This window comes from Asterias amurensis, chromosome 5 (genome assembly GCF_032118995.1).
Source record: "Asterias amurensis chromosome 5, ASM3211899v1".
NCBI lineage: Eukaryota > Metazoa > Echinodermata > Asteroidea > Forcipulatida > Asteriidae > Asterias > Asterias amurensis.
In genome coordinates, this window is record NC_092652.1 from 23865284 (window position 1) to 23892454 (window position 27171).

The 27171-nt window shown below is 38.3% G+C and overlaps 2 protein-coding genes across 2 annotated transcripts; one reads left to right on the forward strand and one right to left on the reverse strand.

The window, feature by feature from the left end:
• Positions 1 to 89: 89 nt before the first annotated feature.
• LOC139937824 (uncharacterized) lies at positions 90 to 2884 on the forward strand. Its single transcript, XM_071933148.1, has 4 exons — positions 90 to 181; positions 636 to 684; positions 827 to 907; positions 1931 to 2884. Exons 1-4 carry the CDS (start codon positions 107 to 109, stop codon positions 2638 to 2640), a joined length of 915 nt encoding a protein of 304 aa, XP_071789249.1. The 5' UTR covers positions 90 to 106; the 3' UTR covers positions 2641 to 2884.
• Positions 2885 to 3061: 177 nt separating this feature from the next.
• Positions 3062 to 26858, reverse strand: LOC139937823 (uncharacterized). Its single transcript, XM_071933146.1, has 10 exons — positions 26715 to 26858; positions 17102 to 17173; positions 14508 to 14546; positions 12290 to 12847; positions 11135 to 11275; positions 9996 to 10120; positions 8425 to 8614; positions 6271 to 6349; positions 5685 to 5728; positions 3062 to 4373 (listed from the first exon to the last, which is right to left on the reverse strand). The coding sequence occupies exons 2-10, from the start codon at positions 17148 to 17150 to the stop codon at positions 4171 to 4173; spliced, it is 1428 nt and encodes a 475-aa protein (XP_071789247.1). The 5' UTR covers positions 17151 to 17173; positions 26715 to 26858; the 3' UTR covers positions 3062 to 4170.
• Positions 26859 to 27171: the final 313 nt, after the last annotated feature.

The window sequence follows — 27171 nt, forward strand, 5'->3', positions numbered from 1 at the left end:
TACGTAACACTGAATTTCAAGAATTTAACATTTTTCGTTTTCTTGACTCGCAGAAACAACCCATTGCAGAACTTGAGCGAGCACTAAAATGGCGGTGTCCTTAGCTATGATTTCGCTCGTTTTCTGTGTTGCTCTACCATCAAGCAAATCTCTCGCAGTCGGAATTCATGCGGATGGTTCTGTGAGTTACGAATCTTTAAGTTTGCAAGTAATGTTTTTTAACATAATTTTCATTTCGAAAATCCATGCTTTCAACTGTTGAGGGTTTGGGTTCGGACAGTGTAAGGTCGTGTCCGAATTAGCGACTACAGCTAAGTGGCTACGGCTAGATTTCCGCGTCATCATGCGTTGAGGTATATAGGTCTTCCTTAGCAACACACTTGGCAAGAGCCGAAGTCGTAGCCGTAGACGCCAATTCGGATACGGCCTAATAAGGGGAGTGGAATTAAGGGGTGGTTGTTTGTTTGTTGTTTGTTTGTTTAGATGATCTTCCCGTCGCGACGGACCTCGGTAAACTCCCACAAGTGTATCAAAATCATAGGTGAGGGTGTTCAAATAACACCAATGTTATTATGTTGGCAGAAATTAGCGTTGTTTTAACATCCTTTTTGTTCCTCTTCGTTTTGTTTGAACAGGTTACAGATAGTGGTGAGCACATCGACGCAGTACAAGTTGATGACAAAGGTAATTGTATAATAAATCATGAAAGGGACACGTTGTCTTCAAACCTCTTTAAAAAAATCCTTATCCCTCTCAAGAGTTGTTCGTGCCACAAAACACCTAATGTGTTTTGTAATAACGATTAATCAATATTATTTTCCCACAGATGTGTTCATAAATATCATACCTGAGATGAATCAAAGACTCATGGCACTTGAAGTTGCGGCATCAAGACTTGAAAATAACCGTAAGTTAAACTATTTCTGAAGTACATTTGGTCGCTTTTTCTTCTAAATCTTGTCTGTTACCAATACTTTTGAAAATCCAAATCAAAGGATAAATAAAGTTGTACCATGAACAGAGAACCACTGCAGTGGTTCTCTACTGTTCATGGTACAACTGTGCACTGTGGCTTTTCGCATGCAGGAAGAACACGAACACAAACAATAAATTTCTGAAAGAGTAGCATTCTAACAGCAAACCGTTTATTTATTAATTAATTCAAATGAACACATTAAGTGGTAATACATTGTACGCTATGAATAACAGAGGCAAACAGTACAAACATTAGCAATGGCGTTACTAAAGGTGTTCGGCAAAGACATGGACAAACTGCATATGTTCCCTTTTTGTGTTCTAATGTAGTGTGTATGTCATACAATCATGAAGTACTATCATGAAGTACTATTTTAAGGGCCAATTCTAGTCTTGTGTTGCGCGGTCATACACAACTAACGTTCCGATCTACGCACGGCAAAAGGATCATGGTGAGATGAATACAGATATCAGAGAAGAAGATCGCCCGCTAACGTTCGTTCATTACACGTGTACAGTTTTTGCCGTGCGTAGATCGGAACGTTGGTTGTGTGTGACCGCGCAACACCAATGGTCTTGGAATTGGAACCAAGACTAGGGCCAATCCGAAAACATCCTCTCATTATGGACGTTTCAGTTTCTTGTTATGGGTATAATGTGGGCAGAATAAGACCACTCCTAGCTTCGTTGACTCTAAAAACTCCCATGCCAGAATTGACCCGGAATCCGGGTTTAAGAGGAGATCCGAACAGCTTCCGGGTCAGTTGTTTCAAAATTTGATTTTAACTCGGTTTGAGTCAAGCTTGACCCGTTTCTGGATCATTCTAACACAGATTTGGGGTCATTCTGACCATGAAATGGGTCAGTCCCCATGAGTCCGGGTCAATCCGGACTCAGGAGCCTGTAGAGTAGACATTTCAATCCTGAACTGCTTTTTTTGCCCCCCTTCAAACAGAACTCAACATGGACTTACTACTGGATAGAATTGAACAAATCGTACATGAACAATACGGACGACCCGCCATAGGAAAGCCCGCTGATCAAAACCAATCCGAGCCCCCAGCACCTCAAGAGAGCACTGGGAACAAAGATGAAGCCGTAGCCACTGGTTCGCAGATGTCATCATTGGTGACCGACGCTATAAATGATAACACCGAACCTAACCATTCGAACCAACAGGAGCCTGTCACTGCCAAGGTAATCGAGATTGACCAGGCGAAGCCCTCTCCTCCTCAGCAACCCCATCCAGCCAATCAGCTGCAACAGCAACTGCAAACACAACAGCAACAGCAACTGCAATCAAAACCACATCAGCAACTGCCCACACCACCCCAACACCTGCAGCAGCAGCTGGTGTCATTGCAGCAACTGCAGCAACAGGTCGAACAACCTCAGCAAAGGGAAGTTGGACACGAGTTGGATGAGCTTGATGAAATAATCCACCTCGCCAGTGGTCTCACAAATAATCACCATTCCGCTATAAGACGACCCATCGCCATAGAACGACCCATACGACCCAGCACTATAAAACAACCCCGCGCATCGAGAGCGTTTGCAATGAAACGAATAACGTGGGAAGCCAGACGGCACACTAAAATATCTCCATTCTTGGAAGATAATGACCTGAATTTGATCGACCGAGGAGGACTTTCGTGGTTGCCATAAGAAGGTGACACTTAAAGTCAGGACTTGATAGAAAGAAGAAGCAACAGTGACACAAGTCTCCCTTTAATGTATTGCTGGATTATGGATGAGTTTTGTCATTTCGTTTTTTGTTTTTTTTTGTAACACAAAACACAATGTCCACAGATTTACATTAAACTTACACCGTTTGAAGATAATGAGAGTAGAAATCGTACCTTAAAATATTAGTTGCTGAGGTGCTGTAATTTTTGAGAACTGAGTAAAACAATGTCATGAAAATCTGTTTTTACAAGCTAAAATAATTTTCGGCTCATGATCACTGAGACGAATATTATTTTTATGACATTGTTTTACTCTTTTCTCAAAAACTACAGCACCTCAGCAAGTAATATTTTCAGGGAAGCTTTCTTCCATCATTATCTTCAAACTGAGTTTAATGTAAATCTGTGGACATTGTTTTTTGAGTCCTACGAAAAGTACACAGACCCTTGAAACACACCAACAAACCAACCCATGAAACCTTCTGTTTTGTCCTAGGTTTTCTGTAATGTGCATTTTAATAACTACAAAAAAAAATGTTAAAAAAGACCTACCATAAAATATCGAGGAAATGCATGTGCTATTGTTTTGTAAGACTTTAAACAAAACACATGGGTTCACTATGGATAACTTTATACTGTAATCATAATCGAGACTTTCGGCTCATTCTCAAGTACTCGAATATTAAAAAAGCCTTCTATTTGGCAGCGAGCATGTAAACTTTTTTGAAAAAGGGTGATAATTTTTTTTACAGATTTGCTCTTCATGTTGGAATACACCAGAGGTGTTCAGAGCCTTTAAAGAAAACTATGCCACAATAAAAACAAAAACAAAACCACGTAAATGTCACAGAAGCTATTTCAGTTTGACAATAATTTTTACAGCACTGCAAACAGTTGTTTAAAAAACAAAAATTGACTTAACAATAAAAACACACCAATCCTTGCATATTGTCTTATGCACAACATAATAAAAATTAAATCAAAGTCTATGTTCCTAGCCTACCAAAATCAAACTCGTCGAAAGATAACATTATAATTCGTTAGTTTTCATTTGAACCGGGTTGGCAGGGCCCTATAACACAAAACTCTTCAAATGATTTGTTATAAAATAGCGACATCACACTTAGCCGTATCACAGTACATGTATAAAGTTCATTCTGTAATGAAAGAAAGATAGGTTATTGAAGTTATGCATTTGGAGACCTAATTATGAAGCACCTTATAAGGGTTTACAAGGTGCTACGGCGCATACAGCAGCCACAGCCAGGAACACCGGGGCGAACCCCTTCTCTTAGCGACAAGTGTAACTGGGCTCTTTTACGTGCGTTACACAACACACAGGACCAACGGCTTTACGTCCCATCCCGAATGACAAAGCAATGGTAAAGTGTCTAGTAGAAACTTGTACTACAACTGGTCAGAAAATTGTTGTCTCTGTTTGAGCCTGTGATGATGTCTGTTAGGAGTAAGGGGGGGGGGGGGTCCATCACATGGTTTCTCCCAGTCCTTTTTAGCGCTTCTGCAAAGGCACTTCATCACTGTGAGTGTTCATTTCTTCTTGAGAGACAACCTTGTTCTTCCCGCCACACTTCAAGACCACGACGATGATTATTATAATAATGATGAGCACGGCTGCGGTGACGCCGACAGCAATACCGATAATGACAGTTGTTGTGAGACCTGGTTGATCAGTAACTGTAACAACTGTAGTAGCTGCAATAAAACAGACGTACTAGCATTACAATAATAGTGGAACAAATATAAGCACTGTACACCTTTTGTAATTGTCAAAGACCAATCTTCTCACTTGGTGTATCTTAACATATGCATTAAATATTAGACCTGTGAAAATTTGAACTCAATCGGTCGTCGAACAGGCGAGAGAATAATGGAAGGAAAAACACCCTTGTCGCACAAGTTGTGTGCCTTCAGATACCTCAGCTGAGCTCTCGGGTTTACAATTCAAATATTATATTGAGCAATTACTTGTTTCTCAAAAACTATGTTACTTCAGAGGGAGCCGTTTCTCACAATGTGTTATACTATCAACAGCTCTCCATTTCTTGTATACAAGGTAAGTTTTTCATGCTAACAATTATTTTTTAAAGGAATGACCATTAGTGTCCAGTGCCTTTAAAGACACTGGACACATTTGGTAATTGTCAAAGACCAGTCTTTTCACTTTGTGTATCTCAACATATGCATAAAATAACAAACCTGTGAAAATTTGAGCTCAAATGGTCGTCAAAGTTGCGAGATAATAATGAAAGAAAAAACACCCTTGTCACACGAAGTTGTGTGCTTGCAGATGCTTGATTTCGAGACCTCAAATTCTAGATCTGGTGTCTCGAAATCAAATTTGTGGCAAATTACTTCTTTCTCGAAAACTACATTACTTCAGAGGAAGCCGTTTCTCACAATGTTTTATACTATCAACTTCTCCCCGTTACTCATTATCAAGTGAGGTTTTCTGCTGATAATTATTTTGAGTAATTACCAATAGTGTCCACTGCCTTTAAAGTAACATTACAAAATAATTTGTAAGACAAAAAGATTTACAAACAATTTACGCAGCCTAATAATGATGATATAAGAAAAATCGCTTGAATATTTCTGTCTGAAACGTCATATTTGATGATAAAAAAATTAAATACGTTTCCCGTTCGCCCAGTAAGCTTTTTATTTTATTTTATTTTTTAAATCGATGTCATGCAAAATCGGTTTTTCACTTTTTTTTTCTCGTGACCCAAATGACCGATCGATCTCAAACTTCTACAGGTATCTCAGTTTATATGGTGGATAGATAACATAAAGTGCTTACACTGGCACAACACCCTCTTTCATGGAAGAGTGTACTTGGGGGGGGGGGGGGGGGTGCAGTGGCTTTTGGGTTGCTGAGCGACCCCTGATTCAGTTTTGGAAGAAAGTTGGATAAAAGTTCAAAGAAGAGGTGGAGGTTGAGGGGGCACCCTTCAGCATCCTCTACATAAAGTATCATGAACAATAAGCAGTGAAACTACTTACTCGGGCTTATGGCACAGCTACTTCCTGTGTACCCGTCGGTACAACTGTAAGTAAAAAATCACAAGTTTGTTAATAATAATAACAACACAAAAGTCTGATATAGCGCACGTATCTACAAAACAAGGTACTCAAGGCGCTGAGTATATACAAACTTTCAGAAAGATAGGTTATTGCAGTGATGAATTATGAGACCCTATTATTCAGCACCTTTTAAGGGTTTGGTGCTACGGCGCATACAGCAGCCATAGCCAGGAACACCGGGCGAACCCCTTCTCTTTTCGATAAAAAAGTGCAATGGGTTCTTTTACATGTGATACACAACACATGGGACCAGAAACACCAGTTTTAATTCAGTGCTCTTAACCGCTCTGCCAAGACACTTCCAAGATATATTGCAGGTAATTGCTGATAAGGTATATTTCACATTATTAACAACAATTCTTGAGTGAGTTAAAATGTAGAAATGGTCTTAGTTTGCTGTCACTCAAAAAAGCGCATTGAGACGCTCATAGATACAGCGCTATAATATATTTACCGGTTACAATTCATTTTGCTTCTTTTGAAAACAACTTTATTGTGGACTTACTTGCATTGGAGCATCGATTCATTTATGTAACAAATTCCGTCGTTTTCACAGGTTGTATCCTCACAGAACATCGTGTTAGCTGGATAAAGATTTAACGAGTAAGGGAGAAAAATGGAAACCATTATCAAAAAAGAAGAGCTCCCCATTGTTGTCTATTAACAAAACGATTTGCGAAGCTCTAGCTCTACTTATTTCATTTTGTTGTTTAATTTCACAATTTTGTTTTCCTTTCACAATTGTCTTAAATAAGTTATTTGTCTAGTTTAATTTGTGTTTATGTATTAATTTATTGTTTTTGTTGCTGTCGCTGGTGTAAGTTCTTTTGTTTTCTTCGGGGGGGGGGGGGGGAGACACACACATTAACTTGAAGCTTGGGAGTTTTCTCCAATGTCACAATTGAACTAAGTATGACAAGAAAAAGCATTCGCTCCAATTGTGTTTTCCTACAAAAATGGGTCAAACAAATTTGATTCAATTTTCAGATCTTTTCATTAATTATTTGAAGAATGATATAAATTCTCCGTTTTTTAAATGGTGCAGCTGTTAGTATTTTTGCCATAGCATTGATGACAAAAAAACCTGGTGGCCAAAACCTGACCAATCCTTCAATGAAGCCACATATCTAAAATTCTTGGCCACAAAATTGTAAGGAGAAAAAAAAAAAAAAAAAAATCACAACAATCCAAATTCAACAAGCTTTTAGAATATTCATTTTTTTTTTTACCCATATACATGTACAATGTTGTACATGAACATGTACAACCTTGAGGGCTAAAGACTAAGAAACCGTACCCAGTCTCTATCCACTTCAACAGCCCCAATCATAGTGTCAATGATGTTGAACTTCTGGTGATTGAAGCTTGCAATGGTGATGACACACACCGCAAGAGTAGAGAATCACACTGGATTCACCAACTCAAGACAGTTAAACCCTTTGGACTTAACATAAACACTGGTGTTAAATAACTTCTCATTACCCTCCACTTCACTTCGGCCTAAGAACTTATATGTTGTATATATTCTGTACATAAAGTTTAAATTAATCTTGTTTAAAGTTGTTTTTATAAATTCATCACTGGTACTATCTGATGTAAGTAACCACACCCCCCCTTTTTTTCCACATGGCCCTCATACCTATTTTTAAAACCATCATACCTTTGATCCTGCTATTCTTATTAATTGACCATTGTTAGTTGCATCATGATGCAACTTGCTCTCTAATCCTACCCTTTCATCCCTGCATTGTTGTCGAACAATTCATTTACCACTTTTATGGTCCAGTAACCCATCCTTTCATTCTAAACATTTGTTCTCGCCACTTCACTCCTATTGGTTCATAGCCACCAATATTGTCTCTGAAATAGAAACTTTGATTGGCTGTTATTTTCCCGCTTCTTTCTGGATCCTTTCCTTAATCCCTTTCCCCCTCTCTTTTTCTATAAATGGATATGTATTTGTTTGTACTTGTTTTATGCCTCTGAAGAAGGTCCGGATTGGATCGAAAGCTAAGGCCATCTACCCTATTCATCATATATACATGTACAATGATGTGTGTTAGCACTGTATACTCAGTACTTACCCCAAGTTCTGTGCTAATACACATCGGTGTATATAGGTAAAAAAACAAAATGAATATTCTTTATCCCGGTGCAAATTTAACATCTATTGAAGCTTTAAGAAGTTCTACATGGAAAAGACAGAGTAAAAGTTTGAAAGTTTGCACTATATCATTGTCTCAAACTAACGATTGCCTTAATGGTCATGATTTTCTCTACAAATGCTTGATGTGGTCTATAATTGATGAACTAAGTTTAAGTTTGCTATAAAATTTATTATTTCGTCCCAACTCAAGAAGCACTATAATGACAGCACAGAAATTTGTGCTACAAGCATTTTTTTCTTTCATTATTTTCTTGCAACTTTGATGACCAATTGAGTACAAATTTACACAAAATTGTAATTTTATACATACTTCAAGTGAGAATACTAGTCTTTGACAATTACCAAATGTGTCTAGGGCTTTCAACCAGACTTTTTAATCATAATTTTCTTTTCTGATTTTTTTCCGGGGAAAACAAATTGGAAAATCAGACTAGTTGAAAGATTATCATGTCTGCTCTACTACGGCTGAAGAGCATATAAGAAATAGCATACTTCTTAGTTCAACGTTGGGGTTTAGCCCAATTCCAGTTGCATTGGCGTCATCCAAGATGTTTTGTGCTAACGCAGTCTCGTTTATGTCTGTTGCGTTTTCAGGGAAACCAAGTACAAAGGCGACAATAATGGATCCTTCGGTAAATGAAGTAACGTCACAAGCGACGGCAATGGAAGCTCTCAAGAAGCTCTGTGACAAAGAAAGAAGAAACAAATAAATGTAGCATTAAAGACAAAGTATAATTTTGGTTTTTGGAACCGTTTCATTGTTATAATTATATATCTTGTATAATTGTAGATGTATACACTTAAACTAACACGCGGACAATTTATTTAAAAAGATGGTAGCGTTTTTGAGATATCGACAACAATATTGAGGGGCTAGATCCGTGCAGTAACAATAATCCGTAATTGGAATACAATGTGAGAAGCGTATCTGACAATAACGTTTCTCAGCTTCACAACTGAAATACTTTTTCCCAATATCATATGACTTTAAAGTGAAATGACTCCCATCATGCTTTATACTACCGAAAGCTGTTGTACCATTAATTTTAAGAGTGATTACCGTTTGTACACCTTTCCTTTAAAGGCAGTGGACACTATTGGTAAATACTCAAAATATTTATCAGCATAAAACCTTACTTGGTTACGAGTAATGGGGAGAGGTTAATAGTATAAAACATTGTGAGAAACGGCTCCCTCTGAAGTGCCATAGTTTTCGAGAAAGAAGTATTTTTTTTACTAATTTGATTTCGAGACCTCAAGTTTAGAGCTTGAGGTCTCGAAATCAACCATCTAAACGCACACAACTTCGTATGACAAGGGTGTTTTCTTCTTTCATTATTATCTCGCAATTTTGATGACCGATTGAGCTCAAATTTTCACAAGTTAGTTATTTTATGCATATGTTGAAATACACCAACTGTGAAGGCTAGTCTTTGACAATTACCAATAGTGTCCACTGCCTTTAAAGGATTTGGGTACTTTTTGTAACACAAAGCACAATGTCCACAGATTTACATTAAACTTACACCGTTTGCAGATAATGATAGTAGAAAGCGTACCTTAAAAAATTAGTTGCTGAGGTGCTGTATTTTTTGAGAAATGAGTAAAACAATGTCATGAAAACACGTTTTTTACATGCTAAATTGTTTTCCGTCTCAACATCACTGAGACGAAAATTATTTTCATGACATTGTTTTACTCATTTCTCAAAAACTATGTCACCTCAGCAACTAATATTTTCAGGGAAGCTTTCTATCATAATTATCTTCAAACTGTGTTAGTTTAATGTAAATCTGTAGACATTGTGTTTTTTTGTACTACATAATGACCCTTTAAGGCCATGTTACTCGAGGCATTTATTTTTCAGGCATCTGGAGGCAACCAACTAAACTGTATGCAACACATTTTCATTTGAAAAATACAAGCTTCTAATTGTACCTCACTGGACAAAGACAAATTTACAAGAGCGGGATTTGAACCTTTGACCTCTGGATTTAAGTGCCGGACTTCTGTTGGCGATATTCTTTTTTAAATTTTCATAGAAACTTTCAATGTCAACTTACTGCACAACAATCAGTTGCCAACCGTATAAACGCAGCTGAATCCCTGTTTGTTAAATCAACTGTGAAGGATGCTTCAGCGCCATTAATAAACTGTATTACTACTTTTCCGATAACCCTGGGTAGTCCTGCAAAAAAGAAAATCAAAGTTGTAATCATTTTCACACCATATGCAAACAAAATACTCAATCATAACTTTAAGATAGCCTAGCAAAGACACTATTCATCCAGGACTGGAATAGAAAAAGACAAAGGCCTTTTTCAAAACCACGGCTTCGTCTTTGGATTTGGCTTCAGGCTCCGTACCGTCCTCTCGTCTGAAGCCCTAAGCGCGTAAACAATTGTAGGCGCAGTTTTCAAAACAACCGCTGGGCCAAGCTAGCCTGAGCCAATTAAAAGCTGAAGCCGTAGTTTCGAAAGGGGCCTTAGATAGAGGTGAGCTTTACGAAAACAGAGAAAACATCACCAGGGCCCAATTTCATAGTGCTGCGTAACGGTAAGCAAATTTTTGTGCTTACTGTAGCAGAAAAATTTGCTAAGATGCAAGCGTATTTCACAGGTTAGCAGAAAAATGGATTTGCATTGTGACGTCACTTGTTTTTGTGCGGTAAACACCGGAAGGTTAGCATACCTTTTCGTGTGCTTACGGTTAGCACCGCTGTGAAATGGAAATCGCACAGTAAGCACAAAATTGGCCGCTAAGCAACGCTATGAAATTAGGCCGTGATCTAATTACAGGAGGGGGATTGTTCCGAATCATTGGCCCATCTACACTGAACTGCCCCCCCCCCCCTAAAAAAAAAAATATATATATATATATAATTTGAATGCTGCTTTGATGAACTGTTAAATTGAATGATTATTTTGTTAATTCGAATGACGCAACATTACATTTGACTAATCCCTAAACGAATCGAATGACCCTTTTGATGAGTAGCATTCGATTTAGCGCGAAATAGAATAGCTTGGTGGTTAAATTGGCTGCTCATGTTCCGAAATTGACCGAGAAAACCTATAACTATACAAGTGAAGATTGTTTCACTTCTGTGAGGTAAATAAAATGTAGGTCTGCCTAGGAGGAACACTACACAATGTTTTTTTATTATCTTCTAGTTCACGGATTCTTTTGATAAATGACTTACTTTTGCATGTGCCGTTACTAAGAGTCCAGCCACCCAGGCAGCCCTCGCAATGATGTCGTCCAGGGCCATCATGAACACACGTGGTAAAATCCTGATCCTTACATTGTTGTACCACGGTGGCATTCAAGCAGGGATTGATTTCTGCGAATGAGAAATAGTTTTAAAAAATTACGCCGGATTCTAGCGTGAGTATTTCATAAACAATGACTTACTTTAACGCCATTTTATCGCACACTTGTGTATATAGACGTCCATAAAATTTGCAATGTTGCAACTGGGTGCCCTACTAATTGTTTAAAGAAATTTGCTGAGCAGTACTTTCTGCTTAAAGGGAAGGTACACGTACGGTAATTACTCAAATCAAAAATTAACTTAAAAACTGACTTGGTAACAAGCATTGGAGAGCTATTGATATTATAAAACATTGTGAGAAACGGCTTCCTCTGAAGTAATGTAGTTTTTGAGAAAGAGGTAATTTCTCACTAAAATAATAAAAGACTTCTAGCTATAGAAGTCTTTTATTCCTATCTGAAAGCACACAAATTAATTTGTTTGTCCGACAATGGTGTTTTTCCTTTCATCATTTTCCCGCAACTTCGATAACCGATTGAGCCCAAATTTTCACAGGCTTATTATTTTATGCATATGATGGGACACACCAAGTGAGAAGACTGGTTTTTGACAATTACCAAACGTGTACCTTCCCTTAAACAGCATTATGAAATGGGACCCTGTATGGCAGCCGTAGCCCTGGTAGCACACAACGGAGGAGTCCCACCTGGGTTAGGCAACCCGTGGAAGGGGCTTGCCTTAAGCTGCCCAAGACCAGGTGGATTGACAACTTAGGGCAGGATTCCAAAAGCACAATGTGTTTCTCAAAGATACACCAAAAGCACCAAAGGGTCCTAGCAGCGACAATTGCCAACAATAAAATACTATACAATGCATTTGTATACTGCTTTTTCATTTAGATCATAGCATTGTGATGATACACATGACTCAAGAGAAAGAAAAGAAGTCCGGATTAGAAATTATAATACGGATGTTAGTTTGAAACATAATGTTCGCCTTTGAAATGTTTAGAAAACGATGACTCAACAACAAAAAGATGTTGAAAAAAGGTAACTTTAGCTTTTTCTAGCCAGGAAGGCTTACCAGGTGTTGATGTGATTTTTTCAGTCTGTTGCTGTGTCGTTGTGTCAGTATCGTTCTCTTCAGCTCCCGGCATTGGTGTAGTTGTTGTTGTTGCGTTCTCATCTACCGGCATGGCTGTAGTAGTTGTTGTTGCGTTCTCATCTACCGGCATGGCTGTAGTTGTTGTTGTTGCGTTCTCATCTACCGGCATGGCTGTAGTAGTTGTTGTTGCGTTCTCATCTACCGGCATTGGTGTAGTTGTTGTTGCGTTCTCATCTACCGGCATGACTGTAGTGGTTGTTGTTGCGTTCTCATCTACCGGCATGGCTGTAGTGGTTGTTGTTGAGTTCTCATCTACCGGCATGGCTGTAGTGGTTGTTGTTGCGTTCTCATCTACCGGCATTGCTGTAGGGGTTGATTCGGCGTCCGCTGACATCGTGGTCACGGTGCCACCACCATCAGGGACACCTACAGTAGTAGTTTCGTCATCGCTGTTTTCGACAGGCTCGGTAGCATCATCTGTTGGGACTGTGGTTTCTACTGTGGTGCTACTGATCGCAGTCGTACTGGAGGTCACCTCTAGAGCGTGTCAAATAGAAAAACCATGGAGCAATAAAAAAAACGGATAACTTTTTTTATCCTGCCACCACTTTTCCACTCATTTTTAAACAAAGGGATATCTCATTGAGGTTAATTAGATACTAAACTATTTCATATCGAATGAAAAAGTGGTGGCGTGATACGGAAACTTTTCCAGAACAACTCATAAGCCTTGTGCTAATGCCATCCTGACTTAAAACAGCTTCATCGAAATATTATGTTAAGAATTTGTTGTGTGCGTTCACTTGAAAATACTTGGTTACGCTCCATTTTTGCGTAATTTTCTCCAGAGACGCTAGGTGGCAGCAGACCTAGACTTGAATAAAGTCTAAATTTAACGCCGTGCAATCGCCAGAAAACTATTGCTTTGTGATGCTCTGCATTCTCCCTACCTGTGACCACAATTTGACTGCAAGCGCGCTCTGTACGGATTGTTTGCTATAGTTGGCGCGATATGCTTGGGGACCTTTCACACGAGAACGGGACTTGAACAACGACCTTTTTACGAAGATCTTGCCAATCACCCCGATCTCAAAAAAATTTCAAGTCGGGGTATGATCGCCGTCAAAATCCAGCAATTTGGCAAATTGAAGACTCCGCCCAACTTTACTGCTTCTACGTAAAAAGTGTATATGACTCACTGCCACTACGATTACTGACGATAACACAAAGACCAATGCCGACCAAGCAGTTTTCTACTTTGAAATGGTTGCCGACGGTGCTGCGTTTTTACTATGACCTCGAGATCTCACCACGATGTTACCACGCTGCTTGTACGATAATGGCATTAACACTACGACTTTGCCCCGCTTCTTGTTGGCCACGACCCGGTTACGCTTTTTTGAACATGTTCAAAATAATCGTGGTGGAGCATGCAGCTTCCCGACTAGGAGGAGATCCCACCCCGACCAAACCATGCTCAAGGAGATCCTCCCACGTTTGGCCCGCGATTGGCCGCGCTGTCGGCCATTTTTACATCGAAGTAGAAGCGGCGTCTATAATGTGTGAACGGGGTATTAGGATGATTAGCCTCACAATATTTATTATTATAACGCCGACAGACGCACCGATCTGCTGCCACCTTTAGTTTCCTCGAAATCGCCTAAAAAACACCTTATATGGTTCAGTGTGCGGAAAACATGAAACTTGGAAAATACTTTTCTCCCGTGAGTTTCACTTAACCCCTGAAGGTTATTAAAAATTCAAACTTGTTTTATTATTATATTTGATTAATAAATACGTAGGAGAGTTTAAGCACTCTGATTGTTGGTCAAAGACATAGGGTGTACTTTTTACATGTGATTTTTTAGACTGCGATCTAGCGAATAAGTGGCCCCATAAACAAATCCCCATACGGCAAGTTGTAGTGACGTTGTGCTCATATATTCAGTTTCATTATAGGTGGAGCGCAATATTATTTTATGAGTATCACTTTATAAACTGTTCTTGAGCTTCTCTTTTGTGCAAGTGATTTGTTGTTTTACCTTTATTACACCAAATAATACAGACCTATATTGGAAAGGGGTTGTAAGTTATAACATCTCTTAAAGATATTACAAATCGTGTACAGTCTTTGGATCGGACAGCAGAAATAATACTATGGGTTGTTCAAACATTTTAATTGACTTTGTTTGCCTACCTGTAGTTGACATCTCTTGTGTTGTACTGGCGATGTTTTCTGAGTATCACCATGTAAGGAGAATAAACAACAGTGATAAATATTTTAATCTCGTCTTTCTGTACCTTTAGGGGCCTTCTGACACTTCGAGTCCGCTATAGGCCCCGTTTACCCAAATGTTACCTAAATGTTTACCTATTACACGATTTAAACAAATTACAATGGACCCATTGAAAAGGGACACGTTGCCTTGGATCGGGCGAGTTGGTCTATGGAAAGCGATCGAAAACCGTTTATTATGAAATGCAAATGGTTTGAAATATGTTTTGAAAGTAGACTACAATGATCCACAGAAGTATGCCTCGAAATTGCACGATTACCTTATACGTCTAACGCGGTACACCATTTTGATGAGTCAAAATTTTGACTCCACAAAATGGCCGACCCTGTAAGTTCGCAAAGTAAAAGGAAAACCCCGCAATCGAGACATGTGTGGATCATTTTATTCTACTTTTAAAACACCTTTCTAACCATGCATTTCAAAACAAACGGTTTCAAACACTTAGACCAACTCACCCGATCCGAGGCAATGTGTCCCTTTAATCAAGGCTCATACGATGTTTTTATGATAACATCGTTCTGAAGAAAAAAATAATGGGCTGCTTAAAATACTTGCCTTGCTCAATAGATGTACACTTTAAAGGCAGTCTAAGAAATATTGGGCTCAATATTGGTCATCGAAGTTGCGAGAGAATAATGGAAGAAAAACACCCTTGTCGCACAAGTTGTGTGCTTTTAGATGCCTTGAATTCGAGAACCCAGCTGACGTCTCGAATTCAACTCAAATATTTTAGTGAGAAATTACTTCTTTCTCAAAAACTACGTTACTTCAGAGGGAGCTGTTTCTCACAATGTTTGATACTATAAACAGCTCTCCATTGCTCGTTACCAAGTAAGTTAGTTTTGAGTACTAATTACCTGGACACGTTTGGTAATTGTCAAAGACCAGTATTCTCGGTCGGTGTATCCCAGCATACACAAAAAAACAAACCTGTGGATCTTTGGGCTCGATTGGTCATCGTATTTGCAAGAGGATGATGAAAGAAAAATGCATAATAAAAGGCTTCAGCTGAAGTCATTTATTATTTCAGTGAGAAATTACCTCTTTCACAAAAACTACGTCACTTCAGAGGGCAACTTTTTATGTTAACAATTATTTTGAGTAATTACCAATAGTGTCAGTGCCTTTTTGGTAATTATGTTAATTTCTTGAATAATAATTGTTAAATCGTGTACTTTGTCTTTGAATCGGTAGATGACATTCTAGCACGGGGTATAAAAACAATTAATCGTTGGCTCTTTTGGGCCTACATGTAGTTGAAGAACAAAGATCAGTGACAATTATTAAGTCAAAAGCTTGCTGTGTCTTATCGCGATGACGTCAGGTGAACTGGGTCGATACGTCATTGCCGCCATTTGACAAGCCGCTTGAACAGCACGTGGCCCATTCATTGTAGACTTGAATCATGGTAGACTGGTGCCCTGTCTTTATCCGTGCGGATAAGGCACTGGGGTGGATTTCAGAAAGGTAGTCCTAACTTAGGACTAGTCCTAGGCAATGCTAAGAGACAGGACCAGTCCTAAGTTAGAATGAGTTACTGGTCCTAACTTAGGACCAGTCCTATCTCTTAGCAAGACTAGTCCTAAGTTAGGACTACCTTTGTGAAATCCACCCCTGGTCTCACAGGCCTAATGCTACCACTGGATAAACTTGCGCTACCACTGGATAAACTTGCAGTGACGTAAGCTTTGAATATGCAATATTATGATTGGTCTGAAGTGACGTAGTTTGTCACAACATACATCAGCAAGTAACTGTAAATGTGTAGGGCCTACACATGTAAATGGATGCTAGGTCAAAGGTACATCTGGCGGGATAGAGCCAGGTGCCAAAAGGCTGGTAAAATGGCGTTATTCACGCGCCTCGAAGTGTGACCCATGTCATCGTCAACATCTGACGTCACACATCTAGGCTCGTGAATTGCTCCAGGATACCAGCCTTGAGCGTATGTCCGGATCCGTACAAAAGTACCTTTAATCTCACATTTCTCATGGAGACTCACTGTCAAGTCCTACGTACACGTAAATACACTTTCATGCATGTACATGTACTTGTACAATATTTACAAACATTGCACGCTGCGTGCAAAGGACGGAAAGTGCAGTTGACAAACATCACCTCTGACCAATCAAAACACAGACATAGAAAGCTAAAGTCACTGCACGTTTTAAACAAATGAAATCATTGGGCCCGTAAGTATCATAATCTTTTTGGATAAAGACAGGGTACCAGTCTACACCCATTGTTGTTTTGAGTTACCGTTTCCACTAAGGAACGGTTATCGCTTTTCTTTATTGTCAACAGAGGGCGCGATGCAAAGAGTACCGTTGTAAAGCCAAATTGAAAATCTGTAGTTGCAAATGAAACTGCGACTTTACTGTTGTTTGATAAATATTTGATTTCACGGGTAGTCCACAAATCTGTGAAAAGGTTATTTGGCAAAATATATGCAAACATGTAACGTCCATAGGACCTGCAGAATTGCTCTACTTACCAGCAATGTTGAAAATGCTTAGCACCAGGACGAATAGTGGAAGCTTCATCTTGGAGGGTTATCAAACAAAATCTGGAGGAAAAGACAGGAACAAGTGTTTTTGTACTGTTTTATTTTAAATCTTGAAGTGCTATATTCGTATACAATGATGGTTTGTCTCTCAGGGGTTGCCAGCATGGGAGGGAAACCCCCAAATTGAGAAAACAAACAATCATGTGACTGAAAACCCAATCCATATTCAAGGCTCAAGGTTTGAGGTTGGATTCGAACCGGGGTTCACAGTAGAGGTGAAAAGCGGGGAAAGAAACCAGCGATGAACCAACCTGATGCCCCATAACTTAAACGTAAATGTTAAAAACACAAGAACTAAAGAATCACAAGTGTAGTTTGAAGTGGCTCAATGTAAAGCCACATACTCAAACTTTCCAGTGTTGTTCTGTATTCGTTTTCTTTATTTACATTCTGTTACTGTAGGCCTAATCCTGTGACAAAATATATGGAAGAATGTGACAAAAAACCGTCGCCAATATGATTTTTTGTCTGTTAAAATCTTCAGGGAGGCTACATATAGGCCCTTTTCGAAACCACGGCTTCGGCTTTGGATTTGGCTCAGGCTAGCCTGGCCCTGCGGTTGTTTTGAAATATGCGCGTGCTTTGCGTACATGCTCAGGGCTTCAGACAAGAGGACGGAGCCTGAAGCCGAATCAAAAGCCAAAGCCGTAGTTTCGAAAAAGGACCATAAAAATATAGTCTCTTTTCTTTGATAACAAAATTAGCTATTACATTTCTATAAAAATGAGGAATAAAATATTAATGTCCACTGTAGAAACTCTCAGTCAGGATTGACACGTATTCTAGGTCCTATTTCCAGGGAGTCTGATCCAAAAGTGGTTTTAAATAAAGTGATTTTAACCCGGATTCTTGTCATTTCTCACCGTTTAGATTCTGGGTCAAATTATTTACCCAGAAACGGGGCAAGTCCAACAGGACCCAGTTGTTTGAGAGGAGGCCTATTTGCTGTTTAAATAAATAAAAATAATAAATAAATCTATCAACAAAAACAGGAATTCATTTCGCTCGATTTACAGGTTCCGTGAATAGCATCCACTTTTTTATTTTTTACGGACAGGTAAAATTAAACTGAATTAGCCTGTTTTTCTGAGAACTGACAAAAGAAATGTGCTTTGGCGACACCAATACCACAGTCGCCCACCCTTTCATATATGCCAATAACCCTTGTCGGAATTATATAGCTGAGTTATGTTTTTGTATTTGAACCATAGCCCGTTACTGTTTACTGTGAATACCGAAACGGTCTGCCAGTTCTGAAAAATGGAATTCACTTGTTACTGGAAGTCGGAATAACCAAATGGAAATTATTAGCATAACAGTGGGGCAAGTATGTGCTAAAGTGAATGGCTGGTATGAGTGAACAATTAATCACAGTATAGCGTGCCGTGGTGCCCGTTGCTATGGCGACGGATGAACTGTTGCTAAAACAACTCTGAAAACATCTCAAAACGAACCCCTGTTGCTAAGAGGTATGTTCCTGACATTGTGAACATCTGGGTCGTGTTACAAACCCACCTGCCATGTTGTGTATGTTTTAACAGTTATTCCTGTTAATATCATTTTCTTATAGAAGCATATTATTGTAAGAATGCGTCAAATTTTGGCCTGCGGGCTACGAATTGTGTTTGTTTTTTTATAAAATATCAAACATCAGCAACGACAACGACAATGACAATTTCGGAAACTTTAACAAGCCTTAATAATTTTATTTTCCTTAAATTTTCACAAGGGTCGTTTTTTAACTACAACAGTGTCTGTTGAAATCTACAGGATTTCAGCGTTTTTTTTTACTATCTTTAAACTTATCTGTGATGAGTCAAACATCCGAAGGAGTTAGAGCGATGCAAGGTTTTGTAACTTTGGAATATTCGGTTGCCAACTAACAAACAAATTTCGTTTGTAAATATTATTGGTTGTTGACAAAATATTTACTCTCGATGGCAACAGTTACCCGCAGTGATCAGTGGCAGGTTCAACGACAAAGAGGTCGTCATGCTTTTGTCAAAAGTGACAAAGTGGGACAGGGCAACAACAAAAAACAGACCTTGAATAGAATCAAACATTTTTGGGACAGTGTTTCTTGATAATGAACATTGTAAATGATTTTAATGGGGAAGATGTAAGTCTGGTTGTCACTCTTTAAACTTATTACAATAAAAAAAAACTTTGGTTGGAAGCCTACAGCTTCGATATGAAGCATTTTGAGTTTCACGAAAATGGGGATATGTTTTTTTATTTTCTTTTTTCTAATAATTTTTTATGACCCAAATTTTTTATCTGATAAGCGTTACCGTGCGTTTCTCAGATTGTGTATTCTTGTTATGAATGACATTTTTATATGTTAGTTTTGTTTGATTATATACATCTACATTTATGTAGGATTAAAGCCATTGGACACTTTCGGTAAACAGTATTGTCCAAGGCCCACACTTCGTGTATCACAACTTCTATATAAAATAACAAACCTGTGAAAACTTAGGTTCAATCGGTCATCGGAGTCGGGAGAAAGTTACGGGAAAACCTACTCTTGTTTCCGCACGTTTCGCCGTGTCATGACATGTGTTTAAAATAAATCCGGAATTCACGCTATCGAAAATTGATATTGTTTTAATGTTTTCTCAAAAGGTAAGGCATTTCATGGAATAATATTTCACCATTACCATCTGTAAACCCTGTAAGTTATTTGTAAATCTGTGAACTTTTTTGTTTGTTTTCTGTACCGAAAGTGTATATTAAAACAATTGAACGGTTCCAAAAACCAAAGAACTGGCATACTTTTTCTTTAAAGACACTGGACACTATTGGTAATTGTCAAATACTAGTCTTCACAGTTGATGTATCTCAACAAATGCATAAAATAACAAACCTGCGAAAATTTGAGATCAATTGGTCGTCAAAGTTGCGAGTTACCAATGATAGAAAAAATCACCTTGTGTGCTTTCAGATGCTTGATTTCGAGACCTCAAAATATTCTAAATCTGCGGTCTCGAAATAAAATTCGCGGAAAATTACTTCTTTCCTTCACTTCAGAGGGAGCCGTTTTTCACAATGTTTTATACTGTCAACCTCTCCCCATTACTCGTTACCAAGTAAGGTTTTATGCTCATAATTATCTTGAGTAATTACCAATAGTGGTAATTGCATTTAAAGCGTGCCGACATGAGTAACAATCGAATACCAGATCCAATTTAACTGACCATGCAATAAAATAATAATTTGAGTAAATTCGTATTTTTTTATATAATTCGGGCCGAAACATCAAGCAGAGAATACCTTCACTCGGTAGAAATTGCCACTTAAGTTTTACGTGTACAGTTTCGGGAAAATCAACCCGTTTGCTCCCACCCCTCCTTAAAGGGTTTAGGTACTTTTTGTTCGACTCAAAACACAATGTCCACAGATTCACATTAAATTTATACAGTTTGAGGATTATGATTGTAGAAAGCTTCCCTTAAAATATTACTTGCTGAGTTGGTGTAGTTTTTGAGAAAATATTACCAAAACTGGTAAAATTAAGTATGTAAACTGCGTCAACCATGGTATTTGTGATAGTGTAAAAACAGTTTTGTTTCGTAATCAGTTTCTTGAATGTGATGGCCTTGATACTCTCGTTTCTGCTACTCAGATCGTTCTGACAATCCCTTTGTTTCATACTTTGTCAGGATGATCTGGGGGTCGTCCGAGAGTGTCAGGGTTATCCTGTTTCTTTATTTTCGTGTTTATGTCCCTTATTTTGTACTTTTGATATAATTTTTGTAAATCTGTTTATCTTCTCAATTTTTGGAGGTTTTGAGGAAATAAATAAATAAATAAACATTACGTTTTACATGCTAAAACCGACCGAAAAATATTTCGTGTCATTGTTTTACTCATTAAAAAACAACAAAACAACTACAACATGCATATGTATTCGAATAATGTAGTTATGTACAAATATTTATCAGTTTTTATGACCCAAAAATTTGAACCTGAGAAGCAGCAACACTTTGAACATTGTGTATAGACAAATCCAGGCGTGCAAGTCCTAGGCGCCGCCGTGGGCGCCGCGCACCACTGGGGCCAATTTCAATGTTTTATACTGTCAACCTCTCCCCATTACTCGTTACCAAGTAAGGTTTTATGCTCATAGTTATCTTGAGTTATTACAAATAGTGGTAATTGCATTTAAAGCATGCCGACATGAGTAACAATCGAATACCAGATCCAATTTAACTGACCATGCAATAAAATAATAATTTGAGTAACTTCGTAATTTTTTTGATAATTCGGGCACAAACATCAAGCAGAGAATACCTTCACTCTGTAGAAATTGCCACTTAAGTTTTACAGTTTCTGGAAAATCAACCCGTTTGCTCCCATCCCTCCTTAAAGCCATTATACCCTTTCGGTACAGGAACAAAAAAAAAAGTTCACAGATTTACAAATAATTTACAGGGTTTACAGAAGGTAATGGTGAAAGACTTCTCTTAAAATATTGTTCCATGAAATGCTTTACTTTTTGAGAAAACATTAAAACAATATAAATTCTCGTTAGCGAGAATTACGGATTTATTTTAAACACATGTCATGACACGGCAAAACGCGCGGAAACAAGAATTGGTTTTCCCGTTATTTTCTCCCGACTCCGATGACCGATTGAACCTAAATTCTCACAGGTTTGTTATTTTATATATTAGTTGTAATACACGAAGTGTCAGACTTGGACAATACTGTTTACCGAAAGTGTATAATGGCTTTAAAGGGTTTAGGTACTTTTTGTACGACTCAAAACACAATGTCCACAGATTCACATTAAATTTATACAGTTTGAGGATAATGATTGTAGAAAGCTTCTCTTAAAATATTACTTGCTGAGTTGGTGTAGTTTTTGAGAAAATATTACCAAAACTGGTAATATTAAGTATGTAAACAGCGTCAACCATGGTATTTGTGATAGGGTAAAAACAGTTTTGTTTCGTAATCAGTTTCTTGAATGTGATGACCTTGATACTCTCGGTCTGCTACTCAGATCTTTCTGACAATCCCTTTGTTTCATACTTTTTCAGGATGGTCTGGGGGTCGTCCGAGAGTGTCAGGGTTATCCCGTTTCTTTATTTTCTTGTTTATGTCCCTTATTTTGTATTTTTGATGTAATTTTTGTAAATCTGTTTATCTTCTCCATTTTTTGAGGTTTTGAGGAAATAAATAAATAAATAAACATTACGTTTTACATGCTAAAACCGACCGAAAAATATTTCGTGTCATTGTTTTACTCATTAAAAAAACAACAAAACAACTACAACATGCATATGTATTCGAATAATGTAGTTATGTACAAATATTTATCAGTTTTTATGACCCAAAAATTTGAATCTGAGAAGCAGTAACACTTCGAACATTGTGTATAGACAAATCCAGGCGTGCAAGTCCTAGGCGCCGCCATGGGCGCCGCGCACCACTGGGACCAATTTCATAGAGCTGCTTAAGCAAAAAATTTGCTTAAGCACGAAAATAGCTCGCTTATTTTACACATGTTACTGGCCCAAATTTCATGCCGAATATATTGCTTGTGGCTGGTATTTAGTTTTTGTTTAATCGGCATAACAATTGAGTTGAGTCTTGTCCAATAATTTGATTTTACTAAGCAAGGATTCTTTTGCTTAAGCAAAATTTTGTGCCTATTATTTAAGCAGCTCTATGACATTTGGGCCTGCTGTGGTGTACTTGTGCTTAATTTTGTGCACAAAGACACGAGAAAATCGTTTCCCTTTTCACTTTTTATGGAAATTTAATATCTTCTTCGACAATAATATATGCGATTTCTCTGACATGGCTGCATGATATGACGATTTACTACATTCTTGATAAAACAAATTAAATTAAGCACAGAGTAAAATACTGAAATTCTGACAAAATGCTCTGCCGATGATGTCTAATGCAGTTTCCGCGTCTTTTTTCCCTAACTCACCTAAGATAAGCACCGTTTTCAAGATGAATCGGTTTCTGTTTAGTTGCAAATATTTGTGGTCAATGATCTACATTAGTATATCATGATGTCCTGTCAAGGAAATTGTGTTATTCGTTGAGGAAAACATTTAATTTTCAAAAAGAGTGAAAATGAACATGATTTTCTTATGTCTTTGTGCACTGTACACCTCAGCAATGGCACGCGGTGCTCAACACTTGTGCGCCCGGTGCGTACGGATCGTTCTATTCCTATCGGGGTAATTATTTTTCCTGCATGCACATTATTCGTTCCGGATTTTCTGCGACATCTCAAAAACGCGACCATCTTTTGAAATGAAATGTTCACATGTTTAGTTTTCTTGTACACACCTACAATTATAGGCCTGATCGGATAAAAACAATCGAACGGTTAAAAAAAAAACAAAAAAACAAGGTATACTTTGCCTTTGAAGGCACTGGGCACATTTGGCAATGACTCGAAATTATTGTTAGTATTATAAAAACTTACTTATGAACGAGCAATGGAGAGCTGCTGATAGTATAAAACATTGTGAGAATCGGCTTCCTCTGAAAAAAACATTCTTATGAGAAAGAGGTAATTTTCCCTCAAATATTAAAAGACTTCAAGCCTGAAGTTTTTTTTAGGCATCTGAATGCACACAAATTTGTGCAACAATGTTTTTTTTTTCTTTCATTTACTTTATTGTAACATCGATGACCAATCAAGGCCAAATTTTCACAGGTTTGTTATTTGATGCATGTTGGGATACACCAAGCGAGAATACTGGTCTTTGACAAGAATACCGAAGGTGTCCTGCAGCCGATTTCACGAAACGCTAGGATGATTCCTAACTCGATTTAGGATGAGTAACCCGTCCTAACTTAGGATTGGTTCAATGCTTCCTACGTATTTGTATACGGAACTTTACTCGTCCTAAGTCCTAAGATTAATCCTAAGTTAGGAAGAGTTTGGTGAAATCGACGGCTGTGCCTTCAAGGCGTGGTCGCATCAGTTTAAGGATATTAAGCGAGTTTATTACTTTTTTTCAACCGTTACATCCCTATGACGGAGTGTGGGACGGGACGACCAGTCCGACCAAATTGATAGGAGCGTGGATCTATATGGTTCACAGGAAACTAACAACCGCTGCCTTGTCAAGCATGACAGTACGCATTACATTTATTCTTTCTCCGAAATGGGTTTTGAAATAGTTTTAAAGTTTCTCCGATAATTTATCGTGATTAATGGAAGGCTCATGCTCTCTAAATGAAAGAGAGTGAAAACCCAGTGTCTTTACATTTCTAGTTGTCCTTCAAATGGCTCTTTGAAAAGAGTGGTGGATATTTCACTCTTTTAGAGGGGTTTCACTCCAGCACAGCCAGATATTACAATTTTTCCGGAGGGAGGTAAAACGGAGGGCCCGGAGGAAAAAACCTTGCGGCATCATAGTCGGGAATCGAACGAGGACCACAGTGCTAGAAGTAGTTGTTTACAAAATAAAATTTACTTTTGTAAATGTGTGGTTGCGTGTGATCGACGACACTCCGGAGCGAATAGTGTCCACATATGAGGAATAATCCATAAAGGAACACATAATCTGAGTTGAAGCGTTATCGCCGCGGTCCATGGGGATAAAAACTTGTGTCTTTTTTCATAACCGTAGAACTTCGAAGTGAAAATGTTTCTCAGAATGCATTATACTATCTAAAGCTACCATTAAGTTTCAGAATCATTACCAAACGTGTACCCGGCAACGGTCGTGTACTCGTGTTTAAGACCGGTTGTCAAACCCTTTTCGTTTGTGGTTGTGCCTGCTTATGCAACGGCATGTGCAACGGACAAAAACTCTGGTGTTTCTAATCAGGTTCGAATCCCGGTCTTGACACTTGCGTCCTTGAGCAGGAATGCTTTGTACTTCGGGTGAGATTGACAGCCGTATAAGGGGGTTGACCCATTTCTAGTTTTAGATGAACCGGAAAATGGCTAAACAAAATTTGACGTTTTGAGTCAAATTCTGATTCAGATCTAAACTGACCCGGGATTGAGTCAGGCCCACAGGGAGCCGGAATCCGGAACAATTCTGACCCGGACTTGTTTGAGCAAAGGCACTGGATACGTTTGAATTTTCAAAGACCAGTCTTCCCACTTGGTGTGTTCGAACATATGCATAAAATAAACAAAACTGTGAAGATTTGGGCTTAACTGATCATCAAAGTGCAAGAGAATAATGAAAGAAAAAACACCCTTGGTGCATTCTACTTAAGTGTTTTCAGATGCATAATAAAAGGCTTAAACTATGTTACTTCAGAGGGACCCGTTTCTCGCAAAGTTTTATACTATCAACATCGCTCCTATGCTCGTTACATAAGTAAGTTGTTATACTAACAATTATTTTGAGTAATTATCAACATATAGTGTCCAGTGTCTTTAAAGCCGTTGAGCAAAACATGTATTAACGGTAAATATATTTTATTGCTGAGCGAAATTTTTGGTGCGAATTATCAGCTTTGAGAAATAATAACAAAGCCTCCATGTTTTGTGACTAACTGTGTACAAAAAAAGGAAAGGAACTTAGTATAACGGATACAAGGTTTGCAAGCATTGAGTTTGGCATGAATGTAGGTTGGATCAGAGGTTTCTTTCCTAGTCTTTCACCTATTATATGTCAATCCCGTTTCAAATTCCGGACCGGACCTCTGCATTTGGATCGGGTCTTCAGTCCCTTATTGGTTGGGTTTTCCTATATTTTGATGTTCTCGTAATTCGGAAACTGACATCCCTTCACCGTCTTCTCTAAACATAGGTGTCTTCACGGGTATCAGGTTTCAACAGTGCTTGAGGGCCCGTTGTTTCATTAACCATGTAGTTATAATACTAACAAATTAATAATGATTGCTATCAATAACTATTGTTTAAAGCCATTGGACCCTTTCGGTTCAGAACAAAAAATAAAAGTTCACAGATTTACAAATAACTTACAGGGTTTACAGAAGGCAATGGTGAAAGACTTCTCTTGAAATATTAGTCCATGAAATGCTTTACTTTTTGAGAAAACAGCAAAACAATATAAATTCTCGTTAACGAGAATTACGGATTTATTTTTAACAATTGTCATGACACGGCGTAACGCGCGGAAACAAGGGTGGGGTTTTCCGTTGTTTTCTCCCGACTCCGATGACCGATTGAGCCTAAATTTTCACAGGTTTGTTATTTGATATAGAACTTGTGGTACACAAAGTGTGGGCCTTGGACAACACTGTTTGCCGAAAAAGTTCAATGGCTTTAACCCGAGGTGATGTGGAAATAACCATACATAATTTGTTTAAAACTTGTTTGCCTTGCTGCCCTCACCCGCTCTCCTTGAACATGGGGCTATTGTTTGGCAAAATAAGATGCACACACTCCCCTCCCATCAGCTCGGCAAACAGTGGTGCATAAAATCAATTTCTTGGGTCAAACTAGGATTATAAAAATCCCGAATACATTTAAAACTCTACGGAAAATTTTATTTAATAAATATCTTTGGATGGAAATTTGCATCGGGGGTAAGGAAAATAAGTTATATTCGTTTTACAAGAAAGGAAAAATACTTACTTTTTATTTTCTTTGAATTCCAGTCTCAATGCTTTTTCGAATTTGTACTGAGAGTCTTTTTGGTTCCTTCTTGCGCTCATCAATTTTATTTTATCGAAACATCGCTTAAGGAAGTCTAGGCGAAAGTGTTCCCGGTTGTGAGAAGAGCTTGCCGCGTTCCTCTGCGGGGGGAGTTTGCGCCTTGCACCGATACGACAAACGTCGCCATGGCAATGGTAAATAACCACATTCGCCATACTGGTCTACAACTGTTTAAAAATTTTACTTATTACGAGGATTCTGTCAGATGTAGGCCTATAGCCAACATTACGCCTTTTCAGTGGAATGGTGAAGCATGCAACAGTCGTCTACGACCCACGGGCTTGTAGGCATAAGCATGGAGGAAGAAATGGCATAAGGAAGCTCGAATGTAAAAAAAAAAAAAAAAAAAAAAAAACTGTTGACTTAAAAAAATCGC